Genomic DNA, 12,692 nt, shown 5'->3' with positions numbered 1-12,692 from the left:
CACGCGCCTTGTCTCACTTAGACTCTCTCTCTCTCTCCTCTTCGTGGTCGGATCAACTTTCGACATTTGCAGTTTCCTCTATCCTGCTTGCTGGTAGCCAGTGAGCCTCGGTCTTACGGTTTCCGCAAATCGTCCTGAATCTGCAAGTCACAAGGCCATGCTCTATCGATAGCAAATATCGCTTACGGCTTCATTGTTCTCCTTCCGTTCTTGGCGGCATCGTCTACTCGCCCGTCACCAAGCTAGACAATAACAGTCGTCGATCCTTCCAATTGCGCAACGCAAGATTCAGAACAGCTGAGCAACACATCGAAGAATCTCCGTCGGCGATTCATCCGTCACGCGCTCTCTCGCAACCATGTCATCACGCCTATACTTGCGGCTGCCGAACTTGCCGTCGTTTCACCGCAACATCACCTCGTTCCTTGGGTTTATGGACCTCAAGATTGGTGCCTCCATATTGACGCTGTTCGCTCTTTTCAACAAAACGGCCGGCATATACGGCATCCTTGCCGTCTTTCAGGGAGGCACCTTCGCCCAGGTGGCTCTGTACCTTTATTCGATCGCAACCATCGTGGTCTTCCTCTGGGGACTCAAGGGCATCTCGGATGAAGATGCGCAGCATGCGCTCACCTACGCACATCTCTTCACGCTTGATCACATGATCTCGACGTTTTGGACGCTTCTCTTCACGTTCAACTGGTTCTACTTTACCCCGCACGATGGCCAACCTACCACGACGCAGTCTTCGCACCAGACGGGTCTCATGGACCTCATTGAAACCATCGAAGCACAGTACAGGACGCCGGAAGAGATGCAAAAACTTCATCACGATCAATTGACGCCTGGACAGCGCAAGATGAGCGCCGAACGCATTTGGAAGGAGGAAAAGGACTTTTCGGCGGCGGTTCTGACGCTGGGTTGGTTGGTCAAGATCTATTTCGCGTTGGTTCTGTACTCGTATGCTCTGCATCTTCGCCACGGCACCTACCGCACGTTGCCGCTGTCCAAGGCGTCTGCTCACCCGGTAGGTGCACGCTCCAGCGGCGGCGGTGGCGGAGGACGCTCCGAGTACCGCTACCACCCCGTAGTCGAAGAGGAAGAGTTGGAGACCTGGAGCGACGATGATGCCGAAACAGAGGGCAACAAAGCAGCAAAGCGCAACGGTGCGGGCAGTGCGAGTAGTGCGAAAGGAAGCGGCTCAATACCGGCAGCCACGACATCCTCCGGTAACGCTACCCCAGGTGGAGCGAGAGCTGTTATTGATCGCCTGGCGGTGTAAAGATTGCGTTCAAAACGAACCTCAATCGCTTTGCCAATTGATCTGGTCCATGTCATCCACCTTGGATCTCGTTAGCATGATGACAGATACCAGCAACCTGTACAACGCTTTTACTGTTTGCATATGTTTGTGGTGCTCTTCCATCGCCGTACGGGCCAAATCTTCTGTCATGCACAAGTCACGAGTATGGGCCAAAAACGAGCAGAGGAGCTTGTTGCCAAGACCACAATCGGGGATCTTTGGGTTGGGCGCAGATCGGTGATGAAATTTTGAAGTTGGAAATCAAATTGTTAGGTCTTTTAGCTCGGCCGCGTTTTCTGATACGTCACGTGCCCTTGGTTGGGCATGTGTATTGACGAATTGAGTTGTAGTTTGAATACGAAATTGGATCCCCAATCAATTTCCGGTTAAAGAAGTATGGGAACAGGCAGCGATCTTAGGCGTTTTCAAGTAATAGTGGCTCCGCAGGCGTGACATTCTGGAAGACAAGAAGAAGTCAAGGAAGCGTTGTGGTGTTGTGTTGAGCTGCTCGGCTTGACGAGCTAGAGACTGAACGAGAAGGGTGAATTAGAGAGGCGGGTTGTGAGCGGTGGGAATCAGCTACTGTGCAGCAGCGTTAGAGCGTTGGCCTGTTGGAGGGCATCGACAAGTTTGGTGGTCATCATCACTCGCCACACCACCCACCACCAACGTCCCCCGTCCTCCTCACAACACACATACTCGTCAAGATGGTCTCTTCGTCGCGTCGCGTTCAGCGCAAGGCTCACTTCGATGCCCCCGCGCACATCCGAAGAAAGATCATGTCGGCTTCGCTCAACAAGGAGCTCCGCGCTGAGCATGGCGTAAGTATCCTGTGACTTGAAAGCAGCAATCATCCGACACAACATCCAGCAGCAGCAGAGTATATCCTAGTCGATTGTAGAGCGCTGCACTTCGACCTCGCTCAGCAAGGCTTTCACCATTGATACCAGCATACAGCTTTCGATACCAGCATACAGCACTCGCACAGTCAGCATGGATCATTCTGTAGCAGAGGCACTCTCTGGCAGTAGACAGCGACGCGGCGTGACACACACCGGCTCAATGCATATACGTTTCTGGGAATGGCCTTGTCAGCGTCATGGTGCTCACAAGATGGAAGGAAGGCCAAGGGGTGACTCCAACTCGGTCTTGGTGGAAGCAGCATAAAATGGACTTGTCTGCCTTTGGTAATTCTTGATCAAAGTACGAGGAGGTTTCGTACCGGTCAGAAATCCCGCTGTCACAGCGCTGTTTGTTTGATCGGACATCACCTGTGGCTTGTCATGAAAGTTGTGGAGCGGGATCGAATAGGCATAGGAAGTTGACAAGGTTCGCCGCCGAAATAGTGATGAAGAACTTGTGGTAGTTAGCGTGCTCTCGTGTTCTCGTGGATGTACCATCTCGCCTACAGCCGCGTGCTTTCTCGAGTGGACGATCGTTATGCGAAGCGGCACAAATGGCAGGGACAGACTGGCCTAGGAATCAACGACTACAGTGTAGAGGAAAGAAGAAGGCCTACATTCATTGGAACTCTATACGTTGCATTTTGTGGCATTGCAAATCGGCGCGGCACATTGGGCCTTGTTGCTGGACGACAGCATACGCGACAACTCGACAACGATCAGCCCGTTCTACAAAGATAACAACGCTCGGCCTATATGCGTGCTGACTCCAAGTCGACGTGGATGGTTGCTTGCCAAATCAAGTTGTCAGTTTGGTTGAAACCCATCGCTGACCTTGCTCCTTCTCTTTATCCGAATTGAATTGCTGGCTCAACAGATCCGATCGCTGCCGGTCCGCAAGGATGACGAGGTTCTGATCGTCCGTGGCTCGTCCAAGGGCGCTGAGGGCAAGGTTACCCAGGTCTACCGCAAGAAGTGGGTGATCAACATTGAGCGCATCCACCGTGAGAAGACCAACGGTGCCACTGTTCCGCTTGGCATCCACCCTTCCAACGTTGTGATCACCAGCCTCAAGCTCGACGAGGACCGCAAGAAGATCATTGCCCGCAAGTCTGGTTCCAAGAAGGAGGCTGCTGAGACCAAGGACAACTAAGCGCTTCGGCACGTTGGTTTTCCTGTGAGGTGATTGTCAGTCTATCCGTTCTTGTTTCGTTTGTCGCGGCATTCGTGATTCTTGTTTCCTCCCTACACCACCCATCGATGCTGAAGGAGACGTAGAGTCGAGCTCTGCTTGGCTTTACGCTTGTCGCTCAGCAACGATGCAAAACATGCTTCCCTCGGCGATCCACCTTGTACAACTTTTTTCCCGATCATCGCAGCATTTTCTTCTCGCTTTAAGCCGAGGGAAGGCGGGTGTTTTGTGTTCGACCACAAAGACCCGACTCGGGCGTGCAACCAGGCGTGGCAAGGAGGCAGTTGCTAATCTGGCTGCTGCGACTGCCTACTTGCGCTTGTTCTACTCCCATCCAGAACATTTCCCGCCGTTGGTGGAGATGTGTTTCTTGATTCATATACAACCCTAGCCAGCCACCCAAAATATCAAACACACCAGTGATTCTATGCCTTTTGTGTCTGTGATTCACGATTGATATGGGCTAGCGAGTCGTGAGTGTTATTCCTTGCTGTGAAGAGTCAATGCTTAGCAACTTGGCTGCACAGATCCAATCACGAATCACGAATCACGAATCACGAATCATGGATAAACGGGCCGCCTTTTCTGTGGGGGTTTTACAGATATACAATCTGATTCTATGGATTTTTCTGTGATTTTTGCTTTTCATGCGTTGTCTTGTTGTGGGAATTGGCGGATGAACTTGTTGAAGCTTTTTTTTTTCCGTGCTGGCCACGACCTGTGAAGCGTGAAATGTGAACAGTGACGCATCCGTCGTCTTTTGCGCTTGGATGGCGCAAAGGGGACACTTGTTCTATAGGAGACACATGCCGATGCCTTGTTGCGTCAAGAACCCACGTTGGCCAACCCTGCAGACGAAGAGCGTGGGGAAGGACGAGAGGACAAGATGAGAGAGGTGTGGTGTTTCGGCATGCGTTTGTGTCAGCTGCTTCTCGTTTCTGTGGTGTGATGTGATTTAAAGTGTGGCCTAGACGCGCGATGGCACCATCCGCTCGGATTCTTGCAAAGACACAGATAATCCGCCTTCACCCGTGTCCAACAGAAGCACAACAGAAGCCAAATCTGAAAAAGAAACACCCAAAAAAAAGAAGAACAAAAAAAAAAGAGAAAACCATTTACGTTTCGTGATTCACGAACACGAAAACGAAAAAAGGGAACCAAGCAAAGCACACAACTGAGAGTGAGTCGAGGTTTGTTGTTGGCTCGAACTTGGCTTGACTTACTCGTGACTGCTGCGCATGACGAGGTGCTGAAGAGAGCGCCCACTCACAACCTGGCAAGCGGGGCTGGGCTTTGCTGAGCTGAGTTGAAATGTGCGCGTTTGTGCCCTTGTTCTGTTCAAGATGCTCGATGGCAGGCGTAGGCACGCTTGCACCATAGTAGGCTGACATGTCGCTTTCAGAATCCAAGCGCGGAAATGCAAGAAAGCAGAAATAAACTTAACCCCAAGTCACGGCCACCGTCACAGTCACAGCCAGTCACGAGTTGTGTGGTTGGTGAGTCGGGATTTTCGACAAATACCTTTTCTGGAGCGGTTCGGTAGGCAAGTTGAGTTGGTTGACTTGGTTGGCTCGGTTGGCTCGGTTGGCTCGTACGCTGGTTCGGCCAAGAAAACAAGCGCGCCTCGGCGCAACTCTGAATTATCGCCACGAAGCAACGCCAAAGCCAAAGAAAGCCTAAGTTCGATTCTATCACGTATCCGCCACAAACGTCGTCGCCGCTCCGCTCTCTCTTGTTCTGTGTTCGCCATCACATCGGTACCTGCTTACTTGCTGATCTGTCGATCCCGCTTCACACCAGCCTAGACTTTATCTTACTCTCGGCTCAAACACCTGCACCTTCGCGGATAACGCCATCTGTGATTTCTTTCGTGATCACGCCCTCCTCCTGGTTCCTCCTGGATTCGCTTTGCTTTCCGTATCCGTCTCCCGCCGGTCAATCGCTCTGCACAGCCAGCGATCCCACGCTTACGAACGGTTGCATAGCATAGCGTAGCGGCGTGCTATTCTGGTACAGCTTGCATCCTCTGACCGGCTCCAACTCTTCCGCATCAACGCCCGCAACGCTCGAGACGAGCATTCCGCACTGTGCGACAACCTCGCAATGCACTCGCGTCTGCTCTCTAGCTGCTGAGCCTCCATTCCACTGCACGGCCGCCTAGACCCTTCAATCTGGCTTTGGCCCCCCCCCCCCCCCCCCCCGCCAGTCTCTGCCTCCGCTTGGCTCTCTTGGCCTTTCGCTAGAGCTTGGCAATTTTCGAGAATGTCAAGCTCAGCATCGTCAGATCTCTCCGGTGCTATCCTTCCTACCTCCGTATCCTCAGGCCGCCTGGGTGACCACCACCACCATCATCACTTGCAAACCTCATCACACTCCTCTCATCAACATCACCACTTGGACAACTCCAACTCTGTCTTCGCTTCTTCGTCCCGGCATACGTTGGATCAACCCGACGAACCCATCCACCCTGCTCACCTGTCAAACCAGTCAGCTTTGGGTGCAGCCAATACACGTCGCACATCAGTTTCGTCAACCCCATCCTCGCCAGCATCCACCCCACCCATCGACGACCAAGACCTAGAGTCACAGTCGCTCTCAACACATTTCCCACTCCAAAGCTCGCAGGACGGTCTGCATTTCGGCATAGTCTCGAGTCGTAGCGCTCACTCAGACCATCCCAACACCTCGGCCATGGCCACACTCAGCGTCCACACTCCTCCCGCCGTTCATCAATCCGACCCTATGCTTCAAGTGCGCACAACCAGCAGTCCACTTCACACGGCCACCGCCTCTTTTCACCAACGCCATCGTTCCCAGTCTCCTGCACCTCCACCTCCAACCTACACACAGCCTCCCACCGCCTCGTCGCTTGCCAACGTCACCTCAGGTGACGGATGGGCCATTGTGGCCAATCCGACAAGATGTACCAACGCCGCTCCTGACGCTGCCGCCCTTTCTGGCGTTCCATCACCCATCGCATCGGCCATCTCGACAGCATGGCAGCCCAACACGGCTGACCTCACCCCCCTTAGCCATGCTGCCAACGACGCCTCCATCCGTCGCTGCGGTCCCGTCGACTTGGCCTCGCCCCACGATGTGCCATTCGGAGAGAGGGCCTCTCCCGCCATCATTTCGCTCGCTCAGCGCAACGCACGTTCCTTGAGCCGTAACGGCACCCGTCCGCCTAGTCCCTTGACTCTGTCACCCGCCTTGGCCTCTGAATCTCTCAATCCGTCTGGCGCGCACCGAGGTGGTCTTCGCGGTTCCGACGAGGATCTTGAAGTTGCCGACAAGGACGCCACCATGGACACATCGGATAACAACTGTGCCTCGACCGGCGCTACACCTCTAGTACCTCCAGCAACACGTAAGCTCTGTGTCCGACATCAGCGCATGGCTGACGAAGGCACCACTGCCCGTCTGCAAAAGGTAAGTTCCCATCTCGCAGCTACCCCTCGACGTTTGTTTCATCTACCCTTTCGCCTCCCTCCCCGGTCTTTGGTACCTTCTTTCATCGCTCTGTGACTTTGATAGTCTGCCTCCTACAAGTGCTCCACTTGCAGTCACAAGCTCGATGCAGATCCGGCAGCTTCGTATCGCCCATTTGTCTTTCGCGGGCGTTTGATGCTGTCTAGACGCTTGTCAGAAGGCTTGTCCCTCTGGCGATCGTGGATCGTTGATCATGCTATAACGAAACACTCTGTTTGAAGCCTCGATCTGCCTTATAGGTCGTGCGCTATAAGTGATGTGGTACATTCAATTCTTCATCTTGTTGCCTTCTTGTAGCGTGCTTTGGCTTCGATCCCCTTTATCTTTCTCTCGTCGAGACGCATCACGCTGACAATTCCTCTGGTTTCATTATGGCAACTCTATGCGCGATTTCATGTCGGCAGTCCATCGAGAGTCTGCCACTCGCCGATCAGACGGCGGTCAACACGGTTTGGTCGCTCTTCTCATCGTCCTCTCACTCACGAAGGGCGCTCATCCTTCAAGGCATTCTGACCATGTGTTGCTTCAGCCAACTCTCGCTTCTGTCCTCCGAGCTGGCGCTGGCGATCCGCATCGATCCCTTCTCGCTCTTTCCACGCGAGGTGTCGCTCAGAGTGCTTGGCCACCTCGACGCCATGAGCCTCGGCCGAGCCGCACAGGTGAGCCGATCGTGGAAGCAGCTTGCCGATGATGACCTGCTTTGGCGCAACATGTGTGAGCAGCACATCGAACGCAAGTGCGAAAAATGTGGTTGGGGTCTTCCGCTACTCAGCGAACGTCGGCGTCGGGTGCCCGGTCCTGCCGTGCAGCTCGGCACGCCCGAGTCGCGCGATCTCAGCTCGGACGGATCGGGCTGCAACCCTTCCACAACGCCTGGCTCGCTCAAGCGCTCCATCACTGCCGCTGCCAATGCCGCTGCGCTCGAAAAGCAGTCTCGCTCGCGTGCTTCGAGTCCTACGCCTTCCAACGGCCGCAGTCACTCGCTTTCCGTCTCGGCTCACCGCGATCTGCATCTGGACACCATTCCTGAGCAGCGTGATCGCGACGCTCCGCCTCTCAAGAAGCAACGAAGCGGTATCCATGGCCAAGCCACCGCCTCCTCGGGCCCGGGCTCGTCCTCTGGCACCGCACCAAAGACTCGTCCTTGGAAGTCGGTCTACTGCGAGCGACTTGCCATCGAGCGAAACTGGCGTCGCGGCCGCTACACGTCGCGTACGCTTGCCGGTCATACGGATGGTATCATGTGTCTTCAATTCAACGAGAATCTGGCTCATCCTGCCTTTCCCGTCGTCATCACGGGCAGCTACGACCGAACCGCACGTATTTGGAACCTCGAAACGGGCGAAATGCTACGTGTGCTCGAAGGCCACACCAGAGGCGTACGCTGCCTGCAATTCGACGAGGCCAAACTCATCACGGGCTCCATGGACCGCACTCTCAAGATCTGGAACTGGAGAACCGGCGCACTGATGCGCACGCTCGAGGGCCACACCGAAGGCATTGTCTGCCTCCACTTTAACGAGGACACGCTGGCAAGTGGTAGTGCTGACAGCAACATCAAGATCTGGAATTTTCGCACGGGCGAATGCTACACGCTTCGAGGCCACCGCGACTGGGTTAATGCCGTGACGCTCTGGACGGGGCCGGCGGCTAAGAAGCGCCAGCAGCGTCTGCGAGCGGCACTGCGCGAAGCCCGTTCCGCCACCTCGATGAATGAAGACGACCCCACTGCAGCGGGTACCTTCCTCTTCTCCGCTTCGGATGACGGCTCGATCCGACTTTGGGACCTCGGCCTTCGCGAGTGTCTGCTCACTTTTGAGGGTCACGTCGGCCAAGTGCAGAGTCTCAAGCTGGTCATGATGGATGACGAGGCAGTCCGAAAGCTGGTCGGCGGTGCTGCTGGTGGCGTTGATGGCGAATCGTCGATTGATCAGCGCCACGGTACAAGACACGGCTCAACGCAGACGAATGCAAGCGGTGACGACGAGACGGTTGCTACTGAGGACGGCGAGCAGGACATGCTCTCGGTGGAGGATCAAGAGTCGTACTTCCTTGGTGATACCAGCCTCTCGCCTTCGCTTCGACCGGTTGCGGCTGGCTTGGCTTTTACTGTAGGCGCTGCGGACATTGGTGCGGCTTCTAGCAGTCGTGATAATGCCACGACGAGGGTCGGTGGTGCTCGCCCATTGTCAAGCGCAGCCGAGGTGTCTGAGCGAAGCTTTTTTGCAAATGGTAGCAATGGCGCCGGAGGTCGACGCAGTGCGTCAGGTGGCGGAACGTCGTCCGCTTGGTCCACGTCTCAGCAGCGACAACGCCGTCGGATCGACAAGAACCTTTTGCGTGTCCAGGAGCGTCTGTGTGCGGCTGGGCTGGTGGACGCGCTGCCGCTAGATGCCGAAATGGGCGATCTGGACCCTACCATGCGTGGCGCGCGTTCGACCAACGGCAACCGATCCGGCGATGAGTCGCAGCCCGCAGGTGGCAAAGACAAAGCGAGCGAGCGACACCACGCCAAACCGCGTCCGGTGCTCATCTCTGGATCGCTGGACAATACACTCAAGATTTGGGATGTACGTACGGGACGCTGCATCCGGACGCTATTTGGTCACGTCGAAGGTGTCTGGTCGCTGGATGTGGACAAGCTGCGCATCGCCAGCGCATCGCACGACCGAACGATCAAGATCTGGGATCGCGATACGGGCTACTGCCAGAACACGCTAGTAGGGCACAAAGGAGCTGTTACGTGTGTCAGTCTGAGCGACGATAAGATTGTCTCTGGCTCGGACGACGGCGATATCAAGGTGTGGAGCTTTGCTGCTGCCAGCGCAGCGGCGCCACCGAATGCGGTCGCGCGCAACTCCGCTGCGCTGACACCACAGCATCGCTTCGCTACACCGGTAGTACCCACGCCAGCCGATCTGGGTGGGCCAGCACCGGCTTAGGGTGTTGGGCTTGTTTTTCTATGTTTTTCTTGGCTTGTTGAGCTTACACTTGTGACTGGTGCTTTGGTCTGATCGTAGTTTCTCTTTTTTTGTTTTTCGAGGTTAGTTGGTTTCGCATGCAAGCATTGACGATTGTTTCGTTTTGACATTCACGATTGTGAGTTACAGGTGTGTGTGGGAGAGTGAGTGGACAGCGAGGCTAGGTGTCGATGTGATCTGTGGTGATCCAGTAGGCGACGATGTTGGCCAAGTGGTGCGAGTGGTGTAGACAGAAGGCGTGGGGGATGGCTAGTTTGCAGTGAGTAGAGGATCTGTTGGGAAGTGGGTGATGGGGATGGGTTTGCGATTGGGATTGGGTGGATTGTGGCACTGGGGTGGGGTTGGGGTTGGGGATGGCAAGGGATGCGATGGGTTGGAGGCTCAAGCTGCGAGGTGGGACGAGTGTATGTGGTGTGTCGAGTTGTAGTGAGCGAGGGAGATGTACGTGGTGCAAGCGCAAAGCCGACTCGACTTGGGTGCGGATCCACTCGGGTGCCCAGCCATCTGTGTCTCTGGGCGCCCAGTAGGAGCGCAGGTATGCGCGCGGCTGCTCGGTGAACGTGTCGATGGCCTCTATGGTTGGAGCGTCGAGCTGCTGCACGGTGGCAAACTCGTCGGTTGCCATGTGCAGTGCATTCCGCACCGCACCGCGGGTTGTCAGCAAGTGCGCTGTCGCCAACGCCGCACGCACCGGTTGACGCGTGATCAAGCTCACCATCCACACCACCACGCACACGGGCAACAGCGAAAGCAGGAACAGCGCAACGCACAACAGCCGCATGGTGAGCGCATGACACAGCAGCGATATCCTGCGCGCATTCGGCGTACTGCCTATCCACGCCAGTGTGGGAAACAAGAGATGCAGCGCCTGCACGTGTTTCGGTCTAGCCTTGACCACCTGAGTTGCAATCCACGCTCCAATGCTATGACCCACAATCACGACGTCCGTGTTATGCTGTTCGGCATTGTACTGCTCATGGATAGCGTCTAGTACGGCTAATTTGTGTTGTACCTGATCGCACAACGAGCCGTAGCGCATGGATGCGTGACTCTTAGCTTGCGCCGTGTTGGTGGCGAGATCGTCGAGCCGCGCATGGCCGCGGTGAGAGACCGCGACGATCTCGATACCGCGCTGATTGAGCCGCGTCGACGTGTAGATCGAGTGCAGAAAGTCCATGTAGTACGACGCGACGCCTGGATTGCCCGGAATGAACAGCAGCACCACTCGTGGTGCCGACGTCGACGGAGGCCACCACAATGTGTGTGCGCCACCGAACGACGTCGTGACGGGCAGCGAGAGCGAGCTTGCGATCGACGCCATGCCAGTCGATCCGATCACTCGCTCGTATCGTCACCAAGTCCTAGTCGGCTTCCAATACACCTCGCTCAACCAACCAAAAACGTCACCGAACCCTCGGCTCGTCTCGTTCCAACTTGTTCGTCTCGTCACGGTGCCGGCCGTTGCTCGACGATCGACGTGTACACGTTCCATGTGGTAGATATTCGCCCACACCGCTTCGCGTCCCGTCTCGCTTCGGATCGCGTAACCCAACTCTGTGACTCGCTCTGTTCTGGGTCCGTGCGTATGCGTTCGACGCGAGCTTTTCTGTTCGCAGCGCAACCGACCCTGAACATGAAATGTGAAATACGAAACAAATCGTAAATTTCGCCCGACAACCACCAACACGCGAACCTTTGACGTTTTGCGCATCAGCTCAGCGTGCACAAGTGCGACGTGCACTCGAGTCCGTCTACGTGCCAACTCAAGACTGCAACACGCGCACCGTGTACAATCGCGGGACAGGTACCGAGTCGAGCTTATGTTGAACACGGCTCAGTGACACGAGCCGACACACTTCCCTGCAGACACGAACGCGCGATCTCTGCATCTGTGAATCCCTATTCGTCGCGCGGGGCGATGGAATGTGAGAGCAACTAGACGCACATGGCCGATTTGTGAAGCACCAAGTTTACACCTTGCCTTGCTTACGACTGGATGTTGCGCCCTTGAAGAATTTGCCCAGGACCGAATCGCGCTTTTGGTGGTGGTGGCTGTGTTTCGAGTTGGTATGTGTTGTTGCAGCTCGAGCTTCTGATGTAGTGTCAGCACTTGCGGTAGCGCGCAGACGGCTGGCTGTGCGTTGGAGCATGTTTGGCGCTGTTGGCGCAGCTGGTTGGGAGCCATGCTTGTGCGAGTCGATCGGTTGCGTGGTCAAAGTGGCTGTCGTGGACGACGACACCGTTCGTTGCTGCGCCGAGTAGCGCGGTGATGTGCATGCAGTGCTGGCACTCGATGAAGCATGCGCGAGCGTGTCCAGCACGCGTACTGCTGCCTTGTCTTTGCAAGTGCGCTCGGCGGTAGCCAATAGCTCCACAGCCTTGCGCTCAGCGTCAAGTGTAAGGTCGGTCGGCTCTTGAGCCCGGTGAGCTTGGTTCTGCTCAGCTGGCATCACGACAGGCGACGCTTTCTCTCCAATCGGAGCGAGCGGTGGATGTGCGGTGCCACTGAATGCCTGGTCGACCTGCTCGGCTGCCACCTTAGCGCTGCTATCTGTGTTTTCAAACGAAACCGACTTGCGATGCGACAACCTTGCATCTACTGACCGATTGCGTCGTCCGCCAACGCCATTGCTAAAGCTGGCGTGCACCGCCGCCTGATTTGTCGGCAAGTCGTCGTAGCTGCTGAACCTACGCATCAGACATGACTCGTCGTCGTCTGTGGCGAGCACATGTTGCCCGTCGATCGAGACGAGCTTTGTGGAGCGCACCGAACCGTGTGGCGAGGGAAGCGAGATGACGCCGGTAAAGTTGCCAAACGGGTCGAG

The 12,692-nt window shown here is 55.7% G+C and overlaps 6 protein-coding genes across 6 annotated transcripts in view; 3 read left to right on the top strand and 3 right to left on the bottom strand.

Moving 5' to 3' along the window:
- Window positions 1-358: 358 nt before the first annotated feature.
- On the top strand, window positions 359-1,282 carry UMAG_04856 (uncharacterized protein; the record flags this gene model as incomplete). Its single annotated transcript, XM_011393401.1, has 1 exon — window positions 359-1,282. One exon carries the CDS (start codon window positions 359-361, stop codon window positions 1,280-1,282), a length of 924 nt encoding a protein of 307 aa, XP_011391703.1.
- A 728-nt stretch (window positions 1,283-2,010) lies between these two features.
- UMAG_04855 (60S ribosomal protein uL24) lies at window positions 2,011-3,358 on the top strand (the record flags this gene model as incomplete). Its single annotated transcript, XM_011393400.1, has 2 exons — window positions 2,011-2,124; window positions 3,083-3,358. 2 exons carry the CDS (start codon window positions 2,011-2,013, stop codon window positions 3,356-3,358), a joined length of 390 nt encoding a protein of 129 aa, XP_011391702.1.
- A 960-nt stretch (window positions 3,359-4,318) lies between these two features.
- UMAG_10853 (uncharacterized protein) lies at window positions 4,319-4,788 on the bottom strand (the record flags this gene model as incomplete). Its single annotated transcript, XM_011393459.1, has 2 exons — window positions 4,319-4,459; window positions 4,621-4,788. 2 exons carry the CDS (start codon window positions 4,786-4,788, stop codon window positions 4,319-4,321), a joined length of 309 nt encoding a protein of 102 aa, XP_011391761.1.
- Window positions 4,789-6,088: 1,300 nt separating this feature from the next.
- On the top strand, window positions 6,089-9,828 carry UMAG_10852 (uncharacterized protein; the record flags this gene model as incomplete). Its single annotated transcript, XM_011393458.1, has 2 exons — window positions 6,089-6,826; window positions 7,291-9,828. 2 exons carry the CDS (start codon window positions 6,089-6,091, stop codon window positions 9,826-9,828), a joined length of 3,276 nt encoding a protein of 1,091 aa, XP_011391760.1.
- A 199-nt stretch (window positions 9,829-10,027) lies between these two features.
- On the bottom strand, window positions 10,028-11,188 carry UMAG_10851 (uncharacterized protein; the record flags this gene model as incomplete). Its single annotated transcript, XM_011393457.1, has 1 exon — window positions 10,028-11,188. One exon carries the CDS (start codon window positions 11,186-11,188, stop codon window positions 10,028-10,030), a length of 1,161 nt encoding a protein of 386 aa, XP_011391759.1.
- A 649-nt stretch (window positions 11,189-11,837) lies between these two features.
- Window positions 11,838-12,692, bottom strand: part of UMAG_10850 (uncharacterized protein) — a gene marked incomplete at both ends in the record, with an annotated part of 1,041 nt that continues 186 nt past the window's right edge. The window contains one exon of the mRNA XM_011393456.1: window positions 11,838-12,692. Coding sequence (XP_011391758.1) covers window positions 11,838-12,692 — 855 coding nt within the window.

Source organism: Mycosarcoma maydis, chromosome 17, assembly GCF_000328475.2.
Source record: "Mycosarcoma maydis chromosome 17, whole genome shotgun sequence".
Taxonomy (NCBI): Eukaryota; Fungi; Basidiomycota; class Ustilaginomycetes; order Ustilaginales; genus Mycosarcoma; species Mycosarcoma maydis.
This window is presented reverse-complemented; position numbering and strand designations above follow the sequence as displayed.